The following is a 26,184-nucleotide window of genomic DNA, read 5'->3' as shown; positions in this document are numbered from 1 at the left end:
GAGTATAACATTTAAATATCTATTTCCCTCTTTCCCCATAAGTTTTTCTGCATGTTCACATTGAACTTGAGCTATGGAATGAATTTAAGAACCATATCTTGAATGAAGTATAAAAAGATACACAAATTAAAATTTTTTAAAAAAAGAAGGGTCAAGGTCATAGAACTGTCAAGCAGTGTCCCTCCACATCCTAGACCAGCATCACCAAGACAAGCTCAGCAGGTGACTCAGCGGGAACTTCTCTCATGCCCAGTCCACAGCCTGAGCACCTCCCAGCACAGAGGCTGTGAGCTCCTGGGAGTTTCCCATCCACTGTGGGCTAGGGCAGCAGGGCTACGGGAAGGGGAGACTGGCTCCCCACCCAGCCAGAGGCCAGCATGGTCACTGTGCACTGGACCCCGTGAATTACATAACCCGCCCTGTCTCTTCCATATTCTCTCAGCTTTGCACGTGCTGGTTCTTTCAGCACTTCTCAGTTTCATCTGAAAAAAAACCCACGTCAGAGAGCGTTTCCTAAGCCCAGCTTCAGTCACTCTTTATCCCATGACCACGTTTTATCTCTTTGAGGGCACTCAGCAAGAGCTGACATTATCTGGTTCACTTACCTCCTTGAGTCACTAAAAAGTATTCACCGAGCCCATTTTATGCCAGGCACTGTTGTAAGTGCTGAGGGTACAGCGGCAAGAAAAACAGACTGAGTCTCTGCCCCGCTGGACCACACACTCCTGAGTGTCATCAATTGCCAACAATCTGCTATCCCCTCAGGAGCAGACTGCTTACACCTGGCACCTCACACAGTGCCTGGCACGAAGTGCCCAAAAACATTTGTGCAGGGACGTCCCTGGAGGTCCAGTGGTTAAGACCTCACCTTCCAAAGCAGGGGCTGCAGGTTTGATCCCTGGCCGAACTTCTCTGGTGGCTCAGATGGTAAAGAATCTGCCTGCCAATGCAGGAGACCCAGGTTTGATCCCTGGGTCAGGAAGATCCCCTGGAGGAGGGAGTGGCTACCCACTCCAGCATGGTTGCCTGAAGAATTCCATGGACAGAAGAGCCTGGCAGGTTACAGTCCATGGGGTCACAAAGAGCTGGGCATGACTAAGAGATTTTCACTTTCATACTTTTTCTCGGGAAGCTAAGATCCCACATCCCTTGTGGCCAAAAAAAAAACAAAACATAAAACAGAAGCAAAATCAGTAAAGACTTTTAAAAATGTTCCACATCTCAAATTTTAAAAAATAAAAATTAAAAAAAAAAACCCACAATTTGTTGCACAACTGATTGTGTGAAAATGAATGGCCCAGGTACTTTGGGCTATGACTGGGCACAGCATGGAGACATCCTTCTTCATCTTATAGAGGGTGGAGCATAAAGTTACATCCCAAGAGCAAGAAACTGGAGGGAAGGAGAGGCCTGGAGACAGACTTGGGGTGAGAGAAGGACAGTGCCCCATTCCCGAAGCATGTGGCCATCAATCAGCCTCACATATGTCCCACCATTATCTGTCAACAGTTTATTTGTATATTTAAGTGAAGTTATTCCGCTAATTGGACATATGTCTCATGGTTCTACAAGGAAAAGTCTATTAAAAAGTCTTGCTGTAACAGGCAAGAGCTTTGAGGGTAGTTTTATTCAGGAACAGGAAGGGAGTTGAGTGGATTTTAATTTGGTAGAAAATAGCTGCTTGGGGCCAAGACAGTGAGAAGTAGGAAATCAAGAACAGGCTATTAGATTATTAGTGTTGTTAACAAGCGCCTCCATCGCCCATACAGCTGCAGAACGCCTTCCATCAACTTTATTGGCTGTATTATGGCCTTCCATCTACCCCTGCTATTCCAGCGATCCCCATTTTGGAGAGACGTGGCCACTGAGGCAAGAAAAATGCATCTCGCCCAAGCCAGGATGAGTGTGGCCTCGGCCCCTGCAGCCTTCCAAGCACATCAAGGGGCGAGAATTTCAGAGTCTGAGATGAACAGCCCAGAGGGTTTCAGGAGAAATGGTGGAGGACTTGGGGGATGGGAGAGAGGCAGAGGGAAAACCCTGGACTGTCAAACTCCCTGAAACAGCAAGTTCACCCACGCCTTGACTGCTGGCTGAGAGGAAGACTGGAAGCTCATCCGGTACAGGAGAGAGCGCCGGGGAGTTGAGTGGTTAGAGGCACAGGCTTGGGAGCCACACTGCCGGCGATTAAATTCAAGACCCTACACTGGGGACTTCCTTGGTGGCCCAGTGGCTAAGAGTCTGCGCTCCCAACGCAGGGGGCCCGGGTTTGATTCCTGGTTGAGGAGCTAGATCCTGCACACCACAACTAAGGAGTCTGCATGCTACAACGAAAGATGCTGAATGCCACAGTGAAGACCTGGTGCAGCCAAAATAAATAATAAACTTAAAAAAAAAAGACCCTCTTAGTGGGCTGAATGATGGTGCCCAAGAGATATGCCCACGTCCTAACCCCCAGAACCTGTGACTGTGACGTTCAGTGGACAAAAGGGTCTTTGCAGGTGTGATTAAGTTCAGAATCTTGAAATGAGATCTTCCCGGATTGCCCAGATAGGCCCTAAGTCCAATGACAAGTGTCCTCAGAAGAAAAGAGAAGACAGAGGCAGAGACTGGAGCGGTGCAGCCACAGGAAGTCCTGGAGCCAGCAGCAGCAGCAGGAAGGAGGCGTCCCTGGAGCCCCCAGGGAGGCCTGGCCCTGTCGGCACCTTGTCCTCACAGTTCCAGCCTCCAGAACCGTGAAGGAACGAACTTCTGTTCATTGTCATGGCAATCACAGGAAACTAATATACCTGCTTCCTAGCTGTGGGGCCTTGGACAAGTCACTTAATCTGTGCTTCAGTCTGTCCAAGGAGGGATGATAACAACAGGATCCACCTGGGGTCCTTGTGAAGTTATAACACAGAGAGAGCTCTTGGCACAATGCCTGTCCCGTGGTGTTCAGTCGACGTAAACACTTGCTTTTAGCAGCAGAAGCCACCTGGGGAACCCATTTTAAAAAAATGGGTTCTCCAGGCCTCACTCCAAAATCACTGAAAACAAATTTCAGACTATAGGGTCTAAGAGTCTATACTCTCAAGGCTCCCCGGGTACCTCTGATCATCTGCCAGGTTAGGAACCATCTGTGAGCTGTCACATTCCCCCTCCACAACGGAGTCTCTGCTGTTTCCAGGAAGCTGTCCTTCTGGATGCCGATTTCACAGCTGTACTAAACTACCCTGTCCAGCACTCAAGTACCTTCACAGTAAGAAGGTCCAGCTTTTGCCGAATCCCCCATCGTGTAGCTTCACCCCATTTCCCTGTTGTGGTAGAAACAGCTTGGTTAGACCAAAAGCACCCAGTCCAGGGTGAGAAAGGAAACTGCAGGGAGACTTTCAGTGGAAAAAGCAATCAGCAGTGAGAAGCCCAGCCATAGTCAGTCTGGGATGGACTCTGAGAGGAGGAAAGAGAGGCTGAAGTTGGGGTTTCTCCAGCTCCTGCCCCACTGTTGCTGCTCAGTCGCTCAGTCGTGTCCAACTCTTTGTGACCCCATGGACTGCGGCACGCCAGGCTTCCCCATCCTTCACTATCTCCTGGAGTTTGCTCAAACTCATGACCGTTGAGTCGGTGATGCCATCCAACCATCTCATCCTCTATTGCCCCCTTCCCCTCCTGCCCTCAATCTTTCCCAGCATCAGGGTCTTTTCCAGTGAGCTGACTCTTCATATTAGTGGCCAAAGCACTGGAGCTTCAGCTTCAGCATCAGTCCTTCCAATGATTATTCAGGGTTAATTTCCTTTAGGATTGACTGGTTTGATCTCCTTGTTGTCCCAGGGACTCTCAAGAGTCTTTACCAGCATCGCAGTTTGAAAGCACCAGCTTTTCAGTTTGGTCATGGTGAAAGCATCCCATCCAAGGTGAAAAAGGAAACTACAGGGAGGTTTTCAGTGGAAAAAGCAATCAGCAGTGAGAAGCCTGGCTGTGGTTAATCTGGGATGGACTCTGATATGAGCAAAGATGGGCTGAAGCTGCGGTTTCTCCAGCTCCTGCCCCATCAGCACAATACCATCTCTGGGGAGCAGGGCCCTCTGCCCTCTGCCAGCTCCCCCACAGAACCAGGGGGCAGGAGCAGTTGGAGAGCAGCTCGGGGGCAGCAGCAGGAAGCCAGCCCTGAGGATCAAGGCAGCCCGTGTAGGCAAGAGAGCTGCAGACACTGTACATGAGGAATTGGCTAATGATGATAATTGTGCTGATCAGAGTGGAGAGATGCCTCGCACAGGCAATGGCCTCCCATCACCGGAAAGCCAAGGGCTTATTTTGTTTTATTTCAGCTGTGGCCTTTGGAAAGAGATCACTGCTTCTGAGCAGCAGGAACAAACACCATCCCATCAGACAGCTTCAAGCCCGAAGCAGCCCTAACAGATAGACCGGATGAGCTGGGGGGAGAGAAAAGCTAAAAAGAGAGCGGCCAAGCCCAGCAGGGAGAAGACCAAGGCAATGGTGGGCACAAGCCAGAGTTTGGCCCGGCATCTGTTACAGATGGTGCAGCCTGTGTTTTCCCAAGTGTGACCTGGTTACCAGGGATGGTATGCAAAAAAGTGGCACAAGAGGCAATTTGGGGTGGTACCCAGAACACCAGAAAAACAAATCTTATTTGCATATGCATCAGACCCACAGAAAGAAAGCTAGTCTCTCAAATCTGTGGTTTCACAGATATGTTTGCTTAGAACAAAACCAAATAAAGGAAAAAAGAGTCAATAAAATGCAAAAGGTCATACCAATACACGAATAGTGGGATATAAAGAAGTGAGTGGGAATGATAACCAGTGAATTCAAGACAGTGCTTGCTGCTGGTTATACAGAAGGGAGGCTGGAATCAGGGAAGAAGTACTTAGGAGTCTACAATTGTATGGGTAAGGTATCACTTCTGAAATTGAGCAGAGAGTGTAAGGGTGGTCACTAAATTATTTTATATCTTTTTTAGGTTCTATGTTTCACTCGTTTTAATAAGATAAGAGGCATGCAGACATGGGTACTACTTCTGGCCATGGTCCATAAGTCACTGGGAAGTTTAGGGCAACCAAGAAGACAACTTGGCATTTGCGTGGGCTGCCTGGGAACCACAGAAAAGCCACGCAGTGGGCCCAATCTCCAGGGGAAGCACAAAGCCTGCCACATTCTCCCCCAGGGCCCCCACTAATGGGAATGGACCCCCAAAAGGTTTTCTGCAGCTCACACCAAGGCCCAACAGCCTCCTGCAATGGAATTCTCTCTGAATCTGAAAGACGCTGGGGTCAGGGCCACTGCAGAAAGTCATGGAGGTTTGCAAGGCAATACTCAGAAAGGTTTGCGTATACTGAAAAGGAGGTGCTAGATTCAATAGCAGACTCTGGTCTCCCTACACCACAGGCCTGGTCCTCAGATGACCCAACCAGAGCAAATTAAATGCAGCTCATGCTCCTGCAGAAATTATCACAAACTCTGAGAAAGCCAGTCATCAAGGCGGCAAGGATTCAATTTCCCTCCCGCTCTGAGCAGCACACTCTGAGGCAAAATATTCCATGATGACAAACGAAAGCAGCAAAAGGAGTCTGCGGGACAGAGTCCATGAAAACTCACTGAAAAGCACCCACGCCAGGTCGACAGACACCGAACGTGCCATGAACAGTGGCACCGTTAGAAAAGGCAACCGTGGAGGAAGCCATCCAGGCAGGTACCCCCAGCCCCAGATGGGTTAGCAGGCCCTCCCATGCAGGGCTCCTGCCCTCAACCTCTTGGCTAGGATAGCTGCTATCCGGGGCCAGAGCTACAATGAAAACACACTGATCTTCTGCAACTGGAGATTTCATGCCTGCTCCCCCCACCAGGCTGTGGGCAACTGAAGGGCAGAGGCTGAGCCTTATCTCCCTTTAGATCCTCTGAGCCTGAGCCTGACACAGCACCTGGCACAAAGCAGGCTCGGTTAACGCCGGTTAAAATAACAGGTGGGTGGAAGAATGGTGAAGGCATGCACTTCACCATTGGCCAGACAGTCCCAAGTTTCAGAGAATATTCTTACAGAGCCAGATGCTGCTACAGTTCCCCTCGCACAGCAAGTAGATCTTTAAAATGTTTATTGAATTATTACACCCTCACTAAGCTGAGAATGTAAAGTGAAGTGAAAGTTGTTCAATCGTGTCTGACTCTTTGCAACCCCATGGACTCTACAACCCATGGAATTCCTCAGGCCAGAATACTGGAGTGGGTAGCTATTCCCTTATCCAAAGTTGAGAACGTGGTTATCCTCAAAACCAGCAGTTGTTCAGCAACTCAAGAGTTGAAACACTTTTCCAAAGCCAAGGGCTAGCATCTACTGATTCCTTTGGAGGGTCTACACTCCCCTCTGTTGGGGAATGCAAACCTCCCAATATTTGAATTAATAGCTCTTTGGTTGGTGGATTAAATAAGTAAAAGGATCCCAGGGAGAAAGCACTATTGCCCTTGTCTCTCCTCCACTGTTTCCCAAGCCTACCCAAGGCAGAACCACAGCTTCAGGGCTCCCACTAGGGGAGAAACCACACAGACATCTTTGGCTCTACTTTTTATCCAACTTGGTGCTTTCCCTGAGGTTGCAAGTGGATAAAAAGGGAGACAACCAAGTATAGAGGGCAAAGAACCTGGGATTTGGCAAGATCTGGATGTCCAAGAGCAAGTCCAGAATCTGCCACAAACCTGCATGGTCCTGAAGAAATCAAAGCCTGCCTCTGAGTCTCCAGTCCCACATCTATACACTGGAGCCTTGAGCGGGCTGATGCCAAAGATGTGTTTCAATGGATCAAGTATAAACAGCCATCGCCTTACCTGAGACACTTATTCCGCTCCTCTGACCAATAACCACTACTCAGAAGTAGAGTCCATTTCCGCCCCCCAAATACCTCACCGTGTGCCGTAGTTCTAAAGGTTGACAGAGTATGACTCCTTCCCCTAAAATGTAGAATTCAGGAATGCTGAAACAGTCATCCCATATTCCAGCCTGAAACAGCCTGTGTCCCTAAACAAAGTCAGGTGTGAAGGTTAACAGGGCTTAACGGGCAGCAAGGGGTCTTAAGCAAATGTACAGCTGCCTCCCCTTTTGAGGGTAAGAGCAGCAGGTGAAGCTCCTGCCCTCAAGTTTCAGGACTCGGAGGGAGCCCCCCAGAGGAGTAAGCTCCTCTCTCTCCCTTCTCTCACCCTCCCTGTGGAAGGAGCACTCATCAACTGGATTGGTGAGTTGGGCTCACCTCTTCCTCTCTCCTCCCTTTTGGGATCTGGAACTGTGTCCACCAGCCCCTCCCTGCCCTAAATGGCAGGACCCCCCTTGAGAGGCTTGTCCTGCCTCATCTATACCTGGGGAGGTAAGTCTATCAAATTCAGAGGTGAAGTCCACCTGCTCCAACGCAGCATTAATCAGTAATAAAGCTGACATTTCTGTTCACCCGGCAGAGTCCTGCATCTCCTTGGATCTGCTTCTCAGGCCAAGAGGAAAAGAATATTTACATCACTACCTCCTGAGCTCAAATATTTATTAACAACTATAGTAATTAATATGACACACACACACTGAGGACCTGAAGTATCCCAGGAGGCAAACCACAGGAGCCCAGTGACCGGCTCCGTAACAAGAAATTGCATTCAGGTAAAAAGATTCTCAGTCACAAGAGCAACCAAGGTCCCCTCCTGATATTAGGACTCTGATCAAGGAAGGAAAAGGCATATCCGATCCCTCTCACTCTCCTGCTCTTCCCACTGCAAACACACACACACACACAGAGATCCAGTATGCTTCCCTAGAATATATCAGGACTTATCAGGCTACAAGGAACAGAAAACTGAACTCAAACCATCTGAAACAAAAAGAGAATTTCCTGGCATAAGTAAACGAAAAGCCCACTGGTGATCTAGATTCAGACTCAGCTAGATGTGAGCTAGATGCTCCAGATGCTCTCTAGATTCAAATGACACATCTCTCTACAATACTGATTCCATTCACAGATGGGCTTGCACCTCATGGTGCCAAGATGGCTGCCAGCAGCTCTAAGCCAACATCTGATACTCTCAACTAATCCAGCAGAAAAGACAGTGTCCCCCGAGGGACACCCCCAAAAGTTCTAGAGCTGACTGACGCTCACTAACCAGAACTGGCTGAGATACTCACCCTGGAATCAGAGGAATGGACCACACTGACAGCCCAAGTCACATGTCCACCCTGAACGTGGGGTGAACCCCACTCAAACCTCACGCGTGTATGTGTGAGATAGGGGTGGTTCCCCAAAGGAAAATTTAGATGCTGCTCCCTAAAACCAGAATGATTCCTGCACTGCAAAATTAACATTCGTCCACTACACCCCGAGCCCTCGGTCAGAATCAAGCCAGTGCTGCCTCCTCCAGCCCACTGTCTGGATGTCGGGACCAGCAGTGACTTCTTTGTGCTTTGCTGCTGTTGTTATTTTAGTCGCTAAGTCCTGTCCCACTCTTTGGGACCCCATGGACTGTAGCCCACCAGGCTCCTCTGTCCATGGGATTTTCCAGGTAAGAATCCTGGAGTGGGCTGCCATTTCCTTCTCCAGGGGATCTTCCTGGCCCAGGCATCGAACCCCACGTCACTTGCCTGGGCAGGCCACCAGAGAAGCTCTCTTTGTGCTTTATGCACAAGCAAGTTCACACCCGCCGTCTCTGTTTATAAGCATTCTGGGCATCAGCAGCCTGGTTCTCCAAGGTAACCAGGTCCCGTCCTGTGCCCTTACTGCATAGCAAGGTGCCCCTGTGCCCTAGAAGACACTCCTCCACCCTGGCTCCCACTCCTGACACAGAGCTGAGTCATCACGGTGCCCACCAGCTGAGCACCAACCTTAAAGTGCTTCCCGAAGTCACTGCCAGCCAGGCTCACCTGGCACCCACACACTCTGGGACCCAGGGATGCTGGCTTGACAGGTGAGATAATTACGTCTTCCCCTTCACTCACTTCTCTATCAGTCTCGCAGACCAGAATAGATAGGAGTTCCGATGGAAGAAAACACTCCTGCGGTAGTCAGGTGTGCTCTTTCATGCCGCCCAGCTCCCCCTTCCCAGGTACACCTCCCGGGGTCCAGCCTGCACCCTGTTATCCGGCGGCAGCCACCACCCGCTGCTGATCTTTCGTTAACTGCCAGGCCGTGCATCCCTTATTGCATCCCCCCAGCTTCTCCTTGACCTGCAGCCTCAGTGCTTTCCAGATGACTGACACATGAGGGCCAACTGTCTTCAGGACAACCGCTCCCCTACCCCCTCTGCAGATTCCCCAAGGCAGAGGGCTTACCCCTGTTCCCATGGCCTAGATTTCTCTGTAGAACATGGCTCTGGTGGGCTCCAAAGCCCACACATAGCACTGCTGAGTTGGAGAAAATGGAGTAAGGGAAAGCAGGTGGCGTTGAGTCTCCCAGACTAGGACTTCGAGATCTTCCAATAAAAGCTAACATTTTATTCATTCGTTCGTTCATTCAACAAACCTTTATTTAGGACCTGCTGTGTCCTGGGTACTGTAATAGGTGCCACAGATGTTCTCTGTCCTCACAGAACATACCTTCTAGTAGACATCTGACTTACTTTTGATACCTGTTTTATAGTTACATTTATAAAAAACTGGCTCAGACACTGGCCATATAATCCTAAGTGGCATAGCCACCTGTAGCCCACAGACGAGGAACATGGCACTCCAAAAGGTTGAAAGACCTTAAAGCACAAGCTCAGGTTTTCTGACTACAAACCTTACTCTTTCTTGGATGTTTCCCAAGGCAGGGAGCTAGCAGGTTACAGCCTGGCATTGAAACAGATGTTAACTCAGTTAGGGATAGGGGTAGAAGCTGCAAAAAAAAAAAAAAGACCCAGTCCCAGATCTAAAGGAATTTATGGTCTAAAGAGAAAGACACATAACCACCTATCGTGCATACAGAAACAAAGATGGAGTGATTAAATCCAAGTGAGAAGATATCTCTGGAAAGATATCCAGGAAGCAATGATCACCTCCAGGCAGGAAAACTGGGTACCTGAGAAACGGGGAGAGGAGGATCATTTTGAATGTTCAAATATTATATATTTTGAATTGTGCACCACTGAATTTACTTCCAATTTAATGACACTTTGAGGATGCAATCAGCCAAATCCTGAATGTGGGAAATTTCTCAGGATAAATGATCTGGCTTCTTCAACAAGCAAATAGTTTCTCAGAAAAGGAGGGAGGGAAAATATTAGAGACTTGAAAAGATATAGAAAACATCAATCAAATGTAATATATGCACTTTGGGTGGATACAGGTTCGAATCAACTTGAAAAAGAAATTTTGGGGGACAACGAGGAAGATTTGAATATGGACTAGCTATTAGAGGTATTAAAAAATATTATCAATTTTGTTAGGTATGATGAAAGCTGAGCACCAAAGAATTGATGCTTTTGAACTGTGGTGTTGAAGAAGACTCTTGAGAGTCCCTTAGACAGCAAGGAGATCCAATCGATCCATCCTAAAGGAAATCAGTCCTGAATATTCATTGGAAGGACTGATGCTGAAGCTGAAACTCCAATACTTTGGCCACTTGATGTGAAGAACTGACTCACTGGAAAAGATTCTGGTGCTGGGAAAGATTGAAGGCAGAAGGAGAAGGGGATGACCGAGGATGAGACGGTTGGATGGAAGCACCAACTCAATGGACATGAGTTCTAGTAGCCTCCAGGAGTTGGTGATGGACAGGGAGGCCTGGCGTGCTGCAGTCCATGGGATCACAAAGGGTCGGACACGACTGAGTGCCTGAATGATCATGGCCCTATAGTTAAGGTGTTTTTTTTAAGGTCCTTGTCTATTACAGATAGATACTGAATTTTTTACAAATAATATGATGTTGGAGATTTGCTTTTAAGTATTTCAGCAAAAAATAGTAATGAATGAAGTAAATGAAGCAATGAATAAAGGGGACAGCAGATAAAACAAGACTGGCAAAATGCTGACAATTCCTGAAGCTGGATTAACAGTTTCATAAGGGTTCATACTACTCTACCCTTGTGGATGGTTGAGATTTTCATAATGAAAAGTTTAAATTAAAATTTTAAAAGTAATTATTCCAGCCGGCTAGGATGACTAAGGAGGAAAGTGTCACAAAGGCAAGGTGTCTGCGCTGAGTCCTGAAAGATAACGAGGGGGCAGAGGGCCTTCCAGGCTGAGCAAAGACACACAGATCTATCACACACCTCTGTCTATCACACACCTCTCTCTGGAAGAATCGAAGGTATCCATCATGCTCAGTCGCTCAGTCATATCTGACCCTGCAACTCTCTAGACTCTAATCCACTAGGCTCCTCTGTCCATGGGATTCTCCAGGCAAGAATACCGGAGCGGGTTGCCATTTCCTCTTGCAGGGGATCTTTGCAACCCAAGGATCCAACCTGCATCTCTTGTGTCTCCTGCATTGGTAGGAGGATTCTTTACCACCGTGCCTCCTGGGAAGCCAAAAGATATCTCTACTTGACCCCAAACTCAACTTACATCCCACACAAGTGCCCTCTTGCTTAATCCCCCAACTCTCTGGGACATGCAGGCAGAGCACCAAAATCAACTACCGTCTTCCAAATGAGACCAGAGTGTGTGGTCGACAGTGCCACTCAGAGGCCTAGCTAGAGCAGGAGTAGCCTTCAGAGGACAGGAAAGCAACGAACCTCTTTCCATTGGGTTTTGCCTGAAGAGGCAGTTTGGAAGCCAGCTGAGTTATCAGGGACAGCCTGCCTTCTGCCCTCCTGAGTCATCGCAGACACTTGCGTTCCCCGGGAACACACACCCGCCTCCCCAACAGCACCTTTTAGATTTATAACGTGAGAACCAGGGGACCCAGCCTCATGGCAGCCTAGCAGCCCACCCCCTGGGCGTTAAAACAGCTCCCCTCCTTCCTCCCAAGCCACCTGCCTCAATCTCCAACCCATCCCCTGCCCATCTCCAGCTACACACCAGAAGCTTGCTGGCTTTGCAGTCATCTCTGGACTTATCTGGCCCGGCTCAGATGGGTCCCACAGGTCCTTACCTTGGATCGAAGCTGCAGGTATTCCTCTGAGCCATAGGGGACACTCTTCAGGGATGTAAGATAGTCGTAACTGATCACAGCCGTCTGTGAACCAAGAAAGAGGAAGGCTTAGCACCAGACATCAAATATTACTCCACTATCCAAGGCCCGCATCACCAGGCCCCTGACACAGGTGGCATGTTCAGAGAAGCAATCCCATCTCATAGAGGCCCTGCCCCCAGATTCGGGTCTAGCTGGTTTCTCCCTATCAGTCAAGGCTCTGCACAAATACCACCCCTGCAGAGACCCTCAATCTAAAGAGACCCCCACCCACTGGGAACTCCCAATTATTTATCATGACAAACCACCATCCAAGGTTACCTTGCTCATTGGTTTCCTTGTATATGGTCAGTCTCCATTTCACTAGAAATTAAGCTCTATAAGCACAAAGGTGCATCCTTCCTATTCATCATCGTATCCCCTGCATCTTTCACAGTGCCAAGTGCCCAGGTGAGTGCTCAACAAATACTAGTTAGATGAATGCTGTTGGATAAACTTATCCCATCTCTCTGTATCACAAATAAACACCATTTCATATTTATGCTTGCTCTAACAGCATAAGTTTTAAATCTAGGTCCCTTGGTCAAAACTCCAGAAGAGGTTCCCTTATGTTTGATGAATCAGAAAGTTACAGGCTCCCAGGGATCTCAGGTACAGAGGAGCCTTGAGGGTTGCTGAGCCCAAACCTTCCTTTTTAGAATTCAGCAACTGAGGCCCTTAGAAATTAAGGGGCTTAACAAGGCTGATATTAAGAAGAGTCCTTTGTCTATATTCCCAAATCCATTCCTTTGTCTATACTCCCAAAGTTTCATTCCATTCCACATATACTTACTGAATACCAGCCGCTAGCAAGACCCGGCCTGAGTGGTCCACAAGGATAATTAAGACCAGAGCCTGCATTATGCTCAGTGAAATAAGTCAGACAGAGAAAGACAATACTGAATGGTATCACTTAAATGTGGAATCTAAAAAATGCAACAAGCTAGAGGATATAAAAAAAGAAGCAGACTCACAGATGTAGAGAACAAACTGGATGGTGTGGTCACTCACCTAGAGCCAGACTGCAGTGTGAAATCAAGTGGGCCTTCAGAAGCATTACTATGAACAAAGCTAGTGGAGGTGATGGAATTCCAACTGAGCTATTTCAAATACTAAAAGATGATGTTGTCAAAGTGTTGCGCTCAATATGCCAGAAAATTTGGAAAACTCGGCAGTGGCCACAGGACTGGAAAAGCCAAGTTTTCATTTCAATCCCAAAGAACAGCAATGCCAAAGAATGCTCAAACTATCATACGATTGTGCTCATTTCACATGATCACACAGTAATGCTCAAAATCCTTCAAGCTAGACTTTAGCAGTACATGAACAGAGAACTTCCAGATATACAAGCTGGATTTAGAAAAGGTAGAGGAACCAGAGGTCAAATTGCCAATATCCATTGGATCATTGAGAAAGCAAGGTAATTTCAGAAAAACATCTATTTCTGTTTCACTGACAGTGCTAAAGCCTTTGACTGTGTGGGTCACAACAAACTGTGGAAAATTCTTAAAGAGATGGAATACCAGACCACCTTACTGTCTCCTGAGAACCCTGTATACAGATCAAGAAGCAACAGTTAGAACCAGACATGGAACAATGGATCGGTTCAAAATTGGGGAAGGAGTATGTCAAGGCTGTATATTGTCACCCTGTTTGTTTAATTTCTATGCAGAGTACATCATGCGAAATGCTGGGCTAGATGAATCCCAAACTGGAAATAAGATTGAAAGGAGAAATATCAACAACCTCAGATATGCAGATGATACCACTCTTATGGCAGAAAGTGAAGAGGAACTAAAGAGCCTCTTGATGAGGGTCAAAGAGGAGAATGAAAAAGTTGGCTTAAAACTCAATATTCAAAAATTGAAGATCATGACATCTGGTCCCCTCACTTCATGGCAAATAGAAAAGGAAAAAATGGAAGCAATTTTTTCTGGAGCCCTAGATTTTATTTTTTGGGGGCTCCAAAATCACTGCAGACAGTGACTGCAGCCATGAAATTAAAAGACGCTTCCTCCTTGGAAGAAAAGCTATGACCAAACCTAGACATATTAAAAAGTAGAGACACATTACTTTGCCGACAAAGGTCCATCTAGTCAAAGCTATGGTTTTTCCAGTAGTCATGGACAGGTGTGAGAATTGGACCACAAAGAAGGCTAAGCGTCAGTGTTGAAGAACACTCTTGAGAGTCCCGTGGACTGCAAGGAGATCCAACCAGTCCATCCTAAAGGAAATAAGTCCTGAGTATTCATTGGAAGGACTGATGCTGAAGCTCCAACACTTTGGCCACCTGATGCAAAGAGCCAACTCATTGGAAAAAACTTTGATGCAGAAAAGATTGAGGGCAGGAGGAGAAGGAGGCAACAGAGGATAAGATGGTTGGATGGCATCCCCAATTCAACGGACATGAGGTTGAGCAAACTCCGGGAGACAGTGAAGGACAGGGAAGCCTGGTGTGCTGCAGTTCACGGGATTGCAAAGAGTCAGACACAACTTGGTGACTGAACCATGGCAGCGGGGAGAGGGAAATAGGGAAGGGCAGAACTGGGGAAGGGGATTAACAGGCACAAACTATCAGGTATAAAATTAGAAGGATATATTGTGCAACACGAGGAATATAGCCAACATTTTTAAATAACTATAAATGAAGCATAGCCTTTAAAACCTGTGAATCACGATATTGTGCACCTGTAACTTATATAATATCCTACAGCAACCATAGTTCAATAAGAGGATTTTTTAAATATCACTCCCCCTCAAAAAAAAAAAAAAGACCAGAGCCTGGATCTTTAAAGAATATACAGCCCAGTGAATCTACAATAACCTCAATAAAAATTAAAAAAAAAAAAAACTAAGCCAAACAAAAACAAAAATCAAGTGCCCTAAATGCAATGTGATATCCTGGAGTAGATCCAGAAAAAGAAACAGCATAACACTGATCAAATCTGAACAGAACCTGGAGTCTAGCAAATAGCAATGTACCAATGTTACTTTCTTAGTTTTCATAAATGTATCATGGTCACGTAAGATTATAATATTATGGGAAACTGGATGAAGGGCATATGGGCACTCTGTACTATCTTTCCAACTTTTCTATAAACCTAAAATGATCCCCAAATAAACCACTTATTTAAAGAAGAAAAGAACGCACAACCCAGTGGCTGGTTTATACAGCACAGACTTATACCTTCGTATTCCCTCTTCTCTGACTATGCAAATTCCTAAGGTTCCATCCAACCCCGCTTCCCCTAAGACATGCATCCTGACTCCCAGCCCACAGGACTCACTCCTGTGTCTGAGGTCCCACAGCAGCCATCACCTGAGTCACGCAGCTTGACATAATCCCGGGCTTTAGACTATTTTTCTGACCCATCCACGTGTGGACACTCCTCAACCAGAAGCTCTTTCAAGACAGTTCGGTTCTACCCCTGAAGGCTATAAGACAATGTTGGGCTCAGAAAGGGCCCCTAGTAAGCACGTGGGAATCGTTGCATATTCCATGGCCTGTGTGTCTATTTGCTTATCGTGAGCTATGATAAGTTCCAGTTTACCTTGAGGAACAGGCCCCATGTCTGAGCCAGGCTGGGTAGAATTTAAAGGAATGATCAGACGAGAGCCCAGACAGACTGTGCTTCGGAGTATATATCTGCACCAAGGGGAGGGACGCATGAGCTCATCCTACAGCAGACCACGGAGGAGAGGAGGCGCGAAGCGTGTGGCCACCTGCCCACCACGGAGCAATTACACAGCGCTGTCTGGAGGAGCCGCCTTCAACAGAGGTACAGAGGGCACCATCACACCAGAACATGACGCTGAGCCACTGGAGAAAACCTCCAACAGTCGAATATTCGGCTCTGCTTCTCTTAGTCTGGGGCTTGGGGCACAACCCCAAAGTTCTTTCAGGCCCCGACACTCTGAGTGTGAGCCCTGCGTCCGTCATGAACCGTTCCCAGGAGCTCACTGGAGGCAGACCAAGTTTTCGGCTAGGATTTAAGCAAAGCTGCAAATGCCTCTTTCCCTATGTGTTTGCCGAGGAGACCGCCTGATGAGTCGATCCCTAAAATAAGATATGGAAGGTTCTGCAAAGGTAACTTTCCAGAACAGAGACCCTGGGCAATCCCACTCTATGTTTAACTTCAGGATGGCAGAGGTTGTGTGAACAGGGACACAGGGCAGCGCGGGGGGCAGTGCACCTCCATGGCGGTGCAAATGTGTAGTGAGGGCTTCGCACATGTGGATCGCCACATATGTGAGACTGGCGAGTCCATCGGCCACATGCATGAATGCCTGCAAGCAGTGCTGCAGTCCCTCTGCCCCTCCCGAAAGGAGAAGAACCTACCGTGGCCACTGCTCGGCCCACCCTGACAGCACCAAAGTCGCTGGGGTCCAAGTACTTGTTGCTGTAGAGGCAGATGCCAGAGGCAGCGAGAGCCACACTAGTCCACGAGGCGAGCTTGAGAGCCCTTCTGGCCATGTCCCCAGACCCTGCAGCGGGAAAGCAGAGGAAGGGGAGCAGTTAAAGAGTGTCAGACGGAGCCAAACTCAAATCCGGGCTCTGCAACTTAACAGACTGTACGATTTTGGGGTCATTTTCTCAACCTCACTGCATCCACATTGCCTCATTTGAGAAATGTGATGATACCTACCTCAAAAGTTGCTGGGGAAGCACTTCCCTGGTCGTCCAGTGGTTAAGAATCTGCCTGCCAGTGCAGGGAACCAGGGTTCGATCCCCAGTCCTGGAAGATGCCGCATTCCAAGGGGCAGCTAAAGCCCATGTGCCACAACGACCAAGCTGTGATCTAGAGCCCCAGCTACTGAGCTCACACGCCGCAACGAGAGAAAGCTCACGCGCAGTGACGAAGACCTAGTGCAGCCAAAACAATATAAACTAAAAACTAAATTTCAAAAAAACTAGTTGTTGGGAGAAAATGAGATCACATGTATGAAATGCGGAGCGCAGTATCCAGCACAGGTCAATGCTCAAAGCCGTGCTTCCTTTCACAGCACCAGGCACTGTGCTAGGCACTATGGAGAGAGCCAAGAGAACAAAGTTCTTAACACTCTAGAGGGGGTGGCAGACCATAAGGTATGTATTAGAAGAACGGCAGGCAATCAGTGCCAAGAAGAAAATCAAAGCGGATAAGAGAAAGGATGATGAATATGTAGTCAAGCATACTGCTTTAGATAAGAGAAGCGAGAGCATGGTAACTTCTGTTCCCTGAAAACTATTATTACACCACTAAGCTCGCACAAGCATCATCAGCCCTCTTGGCCCAGGTTGGAAGGGGCCACCGCCAAAACGGCAGTTGCTCAGAAGCTGCCAGGTAAGCCCTCCACATCTGATCGAATTTCAAACTATTTCTTTTGGATGGAATATAGACGGCCCCTTTTCTAGACTGTAAGCTCCTTGAAAGCCAACACCATGGCTGTTATCGCTTCGTCCACTCCCAGTCCCATAGGCTGCTTTACGGCTCAAGGTCCCCCTGCAGATATGCTCTGATTAACCAAACTCACAGTTCCGCTCAGCTGAACCAAGTGGGCTCCCAGCTCTCTGATACTTTCCCCACCCTACTTGGACCGCTCAGTCCACCAAGTGGCTGCACAGTCTTTGAGGCCACTGTACCCAACAGGCACCTTCCCCTTCAATTCTGAGGAACATTCCATCTAACATCCTTGACCACAGCTGCAGCTACCAGTGAAGAAGACCCACCGAGGAGAAGCGCCACCACCAAGCCACCCGCAAGTACAAATCCGCCACAGACTCAGAGGGGGAAATTTCCCTGCAGCAGGAAAATTTAGGTCATCACCCCGTTTGTTTCTGCTCTGGACTCAGTCTATGACCATCCCCTCCCTGATCTGTGCCTCTGATTCCCCTCCATATGGAGACAATTGCTGCAAATAGCCTTGTCTCCACTTTCTTTAAAGTCAGTTTTGACTCATGCCTCATAATATAGTCACAGATTTTTTTTAAAGTATCCACAGGGACAGCTTTTTCCATTCTTTTACTTTCAACTTACACTTTATACTGTCTCTCTAAATAGTATATAGAGGGTTTTGTCTGTTTGCATTTAATATAGTCACTTATGTATTCCGACTTAATTTTATCATCTTCTGTGCTTTCTATTTTCCTACCTGTTCTGTGTCTTTTTCTCTCCTTTCTTGACTTTTTGGGACCCAGTTCTTTTTATAATCCCATTGTTTTTCCTTCTGCAGTCTTCTTTTCCTAGCCAACATTTCTAAAGTGTGGTTAGAAGAACACTTGCAAAAAATATCAATCTGGGTGCCATTTCAAAAATGCAGATTTCTGCTAGACTCACAGACCCAAAAAACAAACTTATGATTACCAAAAGGGGAAAGGGTTGGGAAGAGCTAAATTGGGAATTTGAGATTAACAGAGACACCCTACTATGTATAAAATAAACAACATGACCTACTGCAGAGCACAGGGGACTATACTCAGTATCTTATAATAACGTATAATGGAAAAAGAATCTGAAAAACAAAAATATGCTTAAATAAATCACTTAGCTATACACCTGAAACATCGTAAATCAACTATATTTCATTAAAAATTAATAATGATAATGATGTATCAGTAAAAAAAAAAATGAAGATTTCTGAAGCCCACCCTTTGGCCCGCTGAATCAACACCGGGGGTAGGACTTGGGAATCTGCATTTTAATAGGAAACATAATGGGTTATTTTTATGCAAAGTTTGAGAACCATTCTTGTTAATATTTCATCTTTAATAGAGGCTTCATGTGTTCAAATTCATCAGTGAAACCATGCCCCCAAACAAGCCTTCCAAGTTTATCCTACCCATTCACACCCCAGATGACTGCATTCACCCCAGGAGGATGACTGCAAGCAATTATTTTTAAAGGGATAATTTAAGAAACTCATTTCTTTCACTAAACACAAATGTTCTGGCCCAACTCCTGGGATCAGTTCCTAACTCTGCAAGTAAAGGGTTTGTAGATAAAAAGAATAAATTAAACCATGCTTGCAGTGTCCCCTTTACCCCCTCCCTGTTGTTGTTCAGTCCTGTCTCTTTGTGACCCCATGGACTGCAGCAAGCCAGAACTCCCTGTACATCACCATCTCCTGCAGCTTGCTCACACTCATGTCCATTGAGTCAGTGATGCCATCCAGCCATCTCATTCTCTGTCATCCCCTTTTCCTCCTTCAATCTTTCCCAACATCAGGGTCTTTTCTAATGAGTCAGCTCTTTGAATCAGGTGGCCGAACTACTGGAGTTTCAGCTTCAGCGTCAGTCGTTGTAATAAATATTCAGGGTTGACTTAGTTCAGGATTCACTGGTTTGATCTCTTGCAGTCCAAGGGACTCCCAAGAGTTTTCTCCAACACCAGAGTTCAAAAGTATCAGTTCTTCTTTATGGTCCAACTATCACATCTATACATGATTACGAAGCTAGTGGAGGTGATGGAATTCCAGCTGAGCTACTTCAGCTGGAAATAGCTTTGACTACACAGACCTTTGTGGGCAAAGTAATATCTCTGCTTTTTAATATGCTGTCTAGGTTTGTCATAGCTTTTCTTCCAAGGAGCAAACGTCTTTTAATTTCATGGCTGCAGTCATCATCCACAGTGATTTTGGAGCCCAAGAAAATAATCTCTCACTGTTTCCATTGTTTTCCCATCTATCTGCCATGAAGTGATGAGACCGGATGCCATGATTTCATTTTCTGAATGTTGAGTTTTAAGTCATATTTTTCACTCTCCTCTTTCACTTTCATCAAGAGGCTCTTTAGTTCGTCTTCACTTTCTGCCATACGGTGGTGTCATCTGCATATGAGGTTATTGATATTTCTCCCAGCAATCTTGACTCCAGCTTGTGCTTCATTTAGCCTGGCATTTTACATGATGTACTCTGTATATAAGTTAAATAACCAGGGTGACAATATACAGCCTTGACGTACTCCTTTCTCAGTTTGGAACTTGTCTGCTGTTCCATGTTTGGTTCTAACTGTTGCTTCTTGACCTGCATACAGATTTCTCAGGAGGCAGTTAAGGTGGTCTGGTGTTCCCATCTCTTGAAGAATTTTCCACAGTTGTTGTGATCCACATAGTCAAAGGCTTTAGCATAGTCAATGCAACCAAAGTAGATATTTTTCTTGAATTCTCTTGTTTTTGCTATGATCCAATGGATGTTGGCAATTTGATCTCTGGTTCCTCTGCCTTTTCTAAAACCAGCTTGAACATCTGGAAGCTCTTGGTTCACATACTGTTGAAGCCTGGCTTGGAGAATTTTGAGCATTACTTTGCTAGCATGTGAAATGAGTGCAATTGTGCAGCAGCTTGAACACTCTTTGGCATTGCCTTTCTTTGGGATTGGAATGAAAACTGACCTTTTCCAGTCTTGTAGCCATTGCTGAGCTTTCCAAATTTGCTGGCATATTGAGTGCAGCACTTTCACAGCATCATCTTTTAGGATTTGAAACAGTTCAACTGGAATTCCATCACCTCCACTAGCTTTGCTCATAATGATGCTTCCTAAGGCCCACATGACTTCACATTCCAGGATGTCTGGCTCTAGGTGAGTGATCACTCCATCATGGTTATTTGTGTCATTAAGATCTTTTTTGTATAGTTCTTCTGTGTATTCTTGCCACCTCTTCTTAATATCTTCTGCTTCTGTTAGGTCCATACCATTTTTGTCCTTTTATGTGCCCATCTTTGCATGAAATGTTCCTTTGGTATCCCTCAGTTCAGTTCAGTTCAGTTGCTCAGTCGTGTCCGACTCTTTGTGATCCCATGAATCGCAGCATGCCAGGCCTCCCTGTTCATCACCATCTCCCGGAGTTCACTCAGACTCATGGCCATCGAGTCCGTGATGCCATCCAGCCATCTCATCCTCAGTCGTCCCCTTCTCCTCATGCCCCCAATCCCTCCCAGCATCAGAGTCTTTTCCAATGAGTCAACTCTTCTCATGAGGTGGCCAAAGTACTGGTATCTCTAGTTTTCTTGAGATCTTCAGTCTTTCCCATTCTATTGTTTTCCTCTATTTCTATGCATTGTTCACTTAGGAAGGCTTTTTTATCTCTCCTTGCTATTCTTTGAAACTCCGCATTCAGATGGGTATACCTTTCCTTTTCTCCTTTGCCTTTCACTTCTCTTCTTTTCTCAGCTATTTGTAAGGCCTCCTCAGACAGCCATTCTGCCTTTTTGCACTTCTTTTTCTTGGGGATGGTTTTGATCACCACCTCCTATACAATGTCACTAACCTCTGTCCATAGTTTTTCAGGCACTCAGTCTATCAGATCTAATCCCTTGAATCTATTTGTCACTTCTACTGTATAATTGTAAGAGATTTGACTTAGGTCATACCTAAATGGCCTAGTGGCTTTCCCTACTTTCTTCAATTTAAGTCTGAATTTGGAAATAAGGAGTTCATGATCTGAGCCAAAGTCAGCTCCTGGTCCTGTTTCTGCTGACTGTATAGAGCTTCTCCATCTTCAGCTGCAAAGAATATAATCAATCTGATTTCAGTATTAATCATCTGGTGATGTCCATGTGTAGGGTAGTCTCATGTTGCTGGAAGTGGTTGTTTGCTATGACCAGGGCTTCCTCTTAGCAAAACTCATTTAGCTTTTGCCCTGCTTCATTTTGTACTACAAGTCCAAACTTGCCTATTACTCTGGATATCTTCCTACTTTTGCATTCTAGTCCCTTATGAAGAAAAGGACATCTTTGGGGGGGAGTTAGTTCTAGAAGGTCTTGTAGGTCTTCATAGAACCGTTCAACTTCTGCTTCTTTGGCATTAGTGGTTGGCTATCCCTGGTTCCTTTCAGATAAGAGAGAGCACCATGGTTGAGAATAAGCATACCAGAATCCAGTGGCCTGAGTCTAAGCCCCAACACGCTCTCTTACACTGAGTCCTGTGACCTTGTCTATGCCATGGGGGTGATCAAAGCTATGCCTACCTGATGAGGTGATGAGGAATGAGGAAATCATGCAAATATTTAGCAAGGTGCCACCTACACAGCAAGAACACAGTAGAAGCCACTATTGTTAGGGAATCTTGGACCAAGAAGAATTTGGGAGGGGTCAAGAGGAAAGAGGAGAGCCCAGCCCATATGTCCTGCCAATCTCCCAGAAATCCTCACAATGGAATCCATCTTGGCTGAGAGATGCACACCCAACTAGGAAGGACCCTGAGTCAGACCAGATATAGGCACAAACAAGATGATTGGCCAGAGACAACCCAGAAAGGTAACCCAACCTCCATAGAACCTGAGACTGAAAGCCACCTGGCAGCACAGTTCTCCTGGGTTCCCTTACCTTGCTGCCCTCTGCTCAAACACCACTTTTCAATACAGCCCTTTGGTTTGTCAGTACATGCATCTCTTCAGACAATTCACTTCCAAATTAGACAAGAGCCCACTCCCAGGCCCTGGACGGGGTCCCTTCCAGTAACACTATGACCACCACTACCACCACCACTGTGGGCTATTTCCTTGCCCAATGGCAGGCTTAGTAAAGCGTCTTACTACTCCCCAGTCCATCAACTTCTGCATGCCCCACTTCTAACATTTTGGCAGTCCCCCACCTAACCCCACCTTTCCACCTTGCTCTCTACAGCCTCAGCCTGCAGTATCTTCTATCAAAAGGGACAGTACACTTGATGTCCCTCCACCTTGTTTCTGCCAAGATGCAGGTTCCCAGCTGAACCCGGAAGCAGGCCTGAAATTAGGCTGAGTGCCCTCAGGTCCTCACACACCTTTCTCCTTTGAGATCATCAGTTCAAGGAGGCCCATGAGTACCGTCCTTGTGGGGCCTGAAGAAACGCTGACACTGAGAAGGTGGTATAGAGCAACCAGGGGTCAGGAACTCAGCCTCTGGAGCCGGGAAGAATCCTGGCTCTGCTGCCTACCAGTTCTGCGACCTTCACAGCCTCTTAGACTCTGATTTACAAAAAATGCTCTCGGAATTCCTCTGAACTCCTGAGGGCCACTCAACTTCCCTGGCGGGTTTTCTGCCTGCTTCACTCACACATCTCCCCGTTGTGACCTTTCACTTCTGAAGGCGGGAAAAACTAAGAATTTTTGAAAACAGTTTTTAGAAGACCCCGTAATGGAGGGGTTTTGAGGACACAATTTCTCAAGGAATGGAAGAAGCAGATGGAGATCGATTATGTATTCGGTGCAGGACTCAGGGTGCCTTCATCAACCTTACTGACTACAGGCACAGAGAGACTTGGTACCTGGATCTTAAGGATCTTAAAATGACTGAATCCTGGCAAAAAAAAAAAAAACCCAGAGATCAAGCCCTGAGCCTTTGGAATGGGAGCACTGACTCCAAGACCCTAGACTATCAGAGAACTAACCCTCAGTTCAGTTCAGTTCAGTTCAGTCGCTCAGTTGTGTCCGACTCTTTGCGACCCCATGAATCGCAGCACGCCAGGCCTCCCTGTCCATCACCAACTCCCACAGTTCACTCAGACTCACGTCCATCGAGTCGGTGATGCCATCCAGCCATCTCATCCTCTGTCGTCCCCTTCTCCTCCTGCCCCCAATCCCTCCAGGCATCAGGGTCTTTTCCAATGCGTCAACTCTTCGCATGAGGTGGCCAAAGTACCGGTATTTCAGCTTTAGCATCATTCCTTCCAAAGAACACCCAGGACTGATCTCCTTTAGAATGATTTGGTTGGATCTCCTTGCAGTCCAAGGGACTCTCAAGAGTCTTCTCCAACACTACAGTTCAAAAGCATCAATTCTTCAGCGCTCAGCCTTCTTCACAGTCCAACTCTCACATCCATACATGACTACTAGAAAAACCATAGCCTTGACTAGACAGAGCTTTGTTGCCAAAGTAACATCTCTGCTTTTCAATATGCTATCTAGGTTAGTCATAAGTTTTCTTCCAAGGAGTAAGTGTCTTTTAATTTCATGGCTGCAATCACCATCTGCAGTGATTCTGGAGCCCCAAAAAATAAAGTCTGACACTGTTTCCACTGTTTCTTCATCTATTTGCCATGAAGTGATGGGACCAGATGCCATGATCTTCATTCTCTGAATGTTGAGCTTTAAGCCAACTTTTTCACTCTCCTCTTCTGCTTTCATCAAGAGGCTTTTTAGTTCCCCTTCACTTTCTGCCCAACCCTAGGGAGTATCAAATAGTGAGAACTCACACAAAGGAAACCACTTGAATACAAGACCCAGCATGAACCAACCACCAGTAGCACCCTGTGCGGGATGCCTCATCTAAACAACAAACAAAACAAAAATACAAACCCAATCATCAGACAGGATTATCACCTCACTCTCCTTGCCCATCAGAAGAAAAACAAACAAAAATACTCAGCACAAATCTCACCCTATACAAAGCTTACATAAACCACTGGACCAACCTTAGGAGGGCAGAAACCAAAAGGAAAAAAGAATTCAACCTTGAAGCCTAGGAAAAGGAGACCTCAAACACAGTAAGTTTTAAAATAATAATAATAATGAAAAGGCAAGGAAATACTACACAAATGAAGGAACAAACTAGAAACACAGAAGTCCAAATAAATGAAAAGGTAATAGGCAAACTGTCTGAAAAAGAATTCAGAATAATGATAGTAAAGATGATCAAAAACCTTGAAAATAAAATGGAGAAAATACAAGAATCAATTTAACAAAGACCTAGAGGAATTAAAGAATAAACATACAGAGACAAACAACACAATTACTAAAATTAAAAATACTCTAGAAGGAATCAATAGAAGAATATCTGAAGCAGAAGAACAAATCAGTGAACTGGAAGATAAAATGGTAGAAATAACTTCTGAAGAGCAGAATAAAGTAAAAAGAATGAAAAGAACTGAGGACAGTCTCAGAGATCTCTGGGACAATATCAAATGTACCAACATTCGAATTATAGGGGTCCCAGAAGAAGAGAAAAAGAAAGGGTATGAGAAAATTTTTAAAGAGATTATAGTTGAAAATTTCCCCAACATGGAAAAGGAAATAGTCAATTAAGTCCAAGAGGAACAAAGAGTCCCATACAGGATAAACCTGAGGAGAAACACACCAAGACATATACTAATCAAACTAACAAAGACTAAACACAAAGAAAGAATATTAAAAGCAGGAAGAGAAAAGCAACAAGTAACATACAAGGGAAACCCCATATGCTTAACAGCTGATCTTTCAGCAGAAACTCTGCAGGCCAGAAGGGAAAGTGCTGAAAGGGAAAAATCTACAACCAAGATTACTGTATCCAGCAAGGATCTCATTCAAAATTGATGGAGAGCTAAAAAGCTTTTGAGACAAGCAAAAGTTAAGAGAATTCAGTACCACCAAATCAGCTTTACAATAAATGTTAAAGGGATTTATACAGTCAAGAAATACAAAGGAAAAGAAAAAAGATTTACAAAATCAACCCCAAACAATTAAGAAAATGGCAATAGGAACATACATATCAATAATTACTTTAACTGTAAATGTATTAACTGCTCCAACCAAAAGACACAGACTGGCTGAATGGATACAAAAACAAGACCTATATATATATATGCTGTCTACAAGAAACCCACTTCAGACCTATAGACACATATAGACTGAAAGTGAGAGGATGGAAAAATACATTCCATGCAAATGCGAAGCAGAAGACAGCTGGAGTAGCAATCCTCACATCAGACAAAATAGATCTTAAAATAAAGGTTATAAGAGATAAAGAAAGACTCTACATAATGATCAAGAGATCAATCCAAGAGGAAGACATAACAATTGTAAATATCTATGCACCCAAGATAGGAGCATGTCAATATATAAGACAAACATTAACAGATATAAAAGGAGAAATTGACAGTAATACAATAATAGTAGGAGACTTTAACACCCCATTCACACCAATGGACAGATTATCAAAACAGAAAATTAATAAGGAAACACAAGTCTTAAATGATACAGTAGATGAGATGGATCTCATTGATATCTTCAGGATATTTGATCAAAATGCAGAAGAATACACCTTCTTCTCAAGTGCACATGGAACATTCTCCAGGATAAACCACATCTTGGGTCACAAATCAAACCTCAGTAAATTTAAGAAAATTGAAATCATATCAAGCATCT

At 45.7% G+C, this 26,184-nt stretch overlaps 1 protein-coding gene across 2 annotated transcripts in view; it reads right to left on the bottom strand.

The window, feature by feature from the left end:
• Positions 1 to 26,184, bottom strand: part of ADCK1 (aarF domain containing kinase 1) — a 137,424-nt gene that overhangs the window by 97,671 nt on the left and 13,569 nt on the right. The window contains exons 2-3 of one of the 2 annotated variants that reach the window (XM_069597193.1): positions 16,447 to 16,592; positions 12,030 to 12,113 (exon numbers count right to left, since the gene is read on the bottom strand). In XM_069597193.1, coding sequence (XP_069453294.1) covers positions 12,030 to 12,113; positions 16,447 to 16,581 — 219 coding nt within the window. In that variant the 5' untranslated portion in view covers positions 16,582 to 16,592. The remainder of the gene's footprint in view (positions 1 to 12,029; positions 12,114 to 16,446; positions 16,593 to 26,184) is intronic. The other variant, XM_069597194.1, reaches the window with a different exon arrangement.

This window comes from Ovis canadensis, chromosome 7 (genome assembly GCF_042477335.2).
Source record: "Ovis canadensis isolate MfBH-ARS-UI-01 breed Bighorn chromosome 7, ARS-UI_OviCan_v2, whole genome shotgun sequence".
Taxonomy (NCBI): Eukaryota; Metazoa; Chordata; class Mammalia; order Artiodactyla; family Bovidae; genus Ovis; species Ovis canadensis.
The sequence above is the reverse complement of the archived record's forward strand: the minus strand, read 5'-3'. Positions and strand labels throughout refer to the sequence as shown.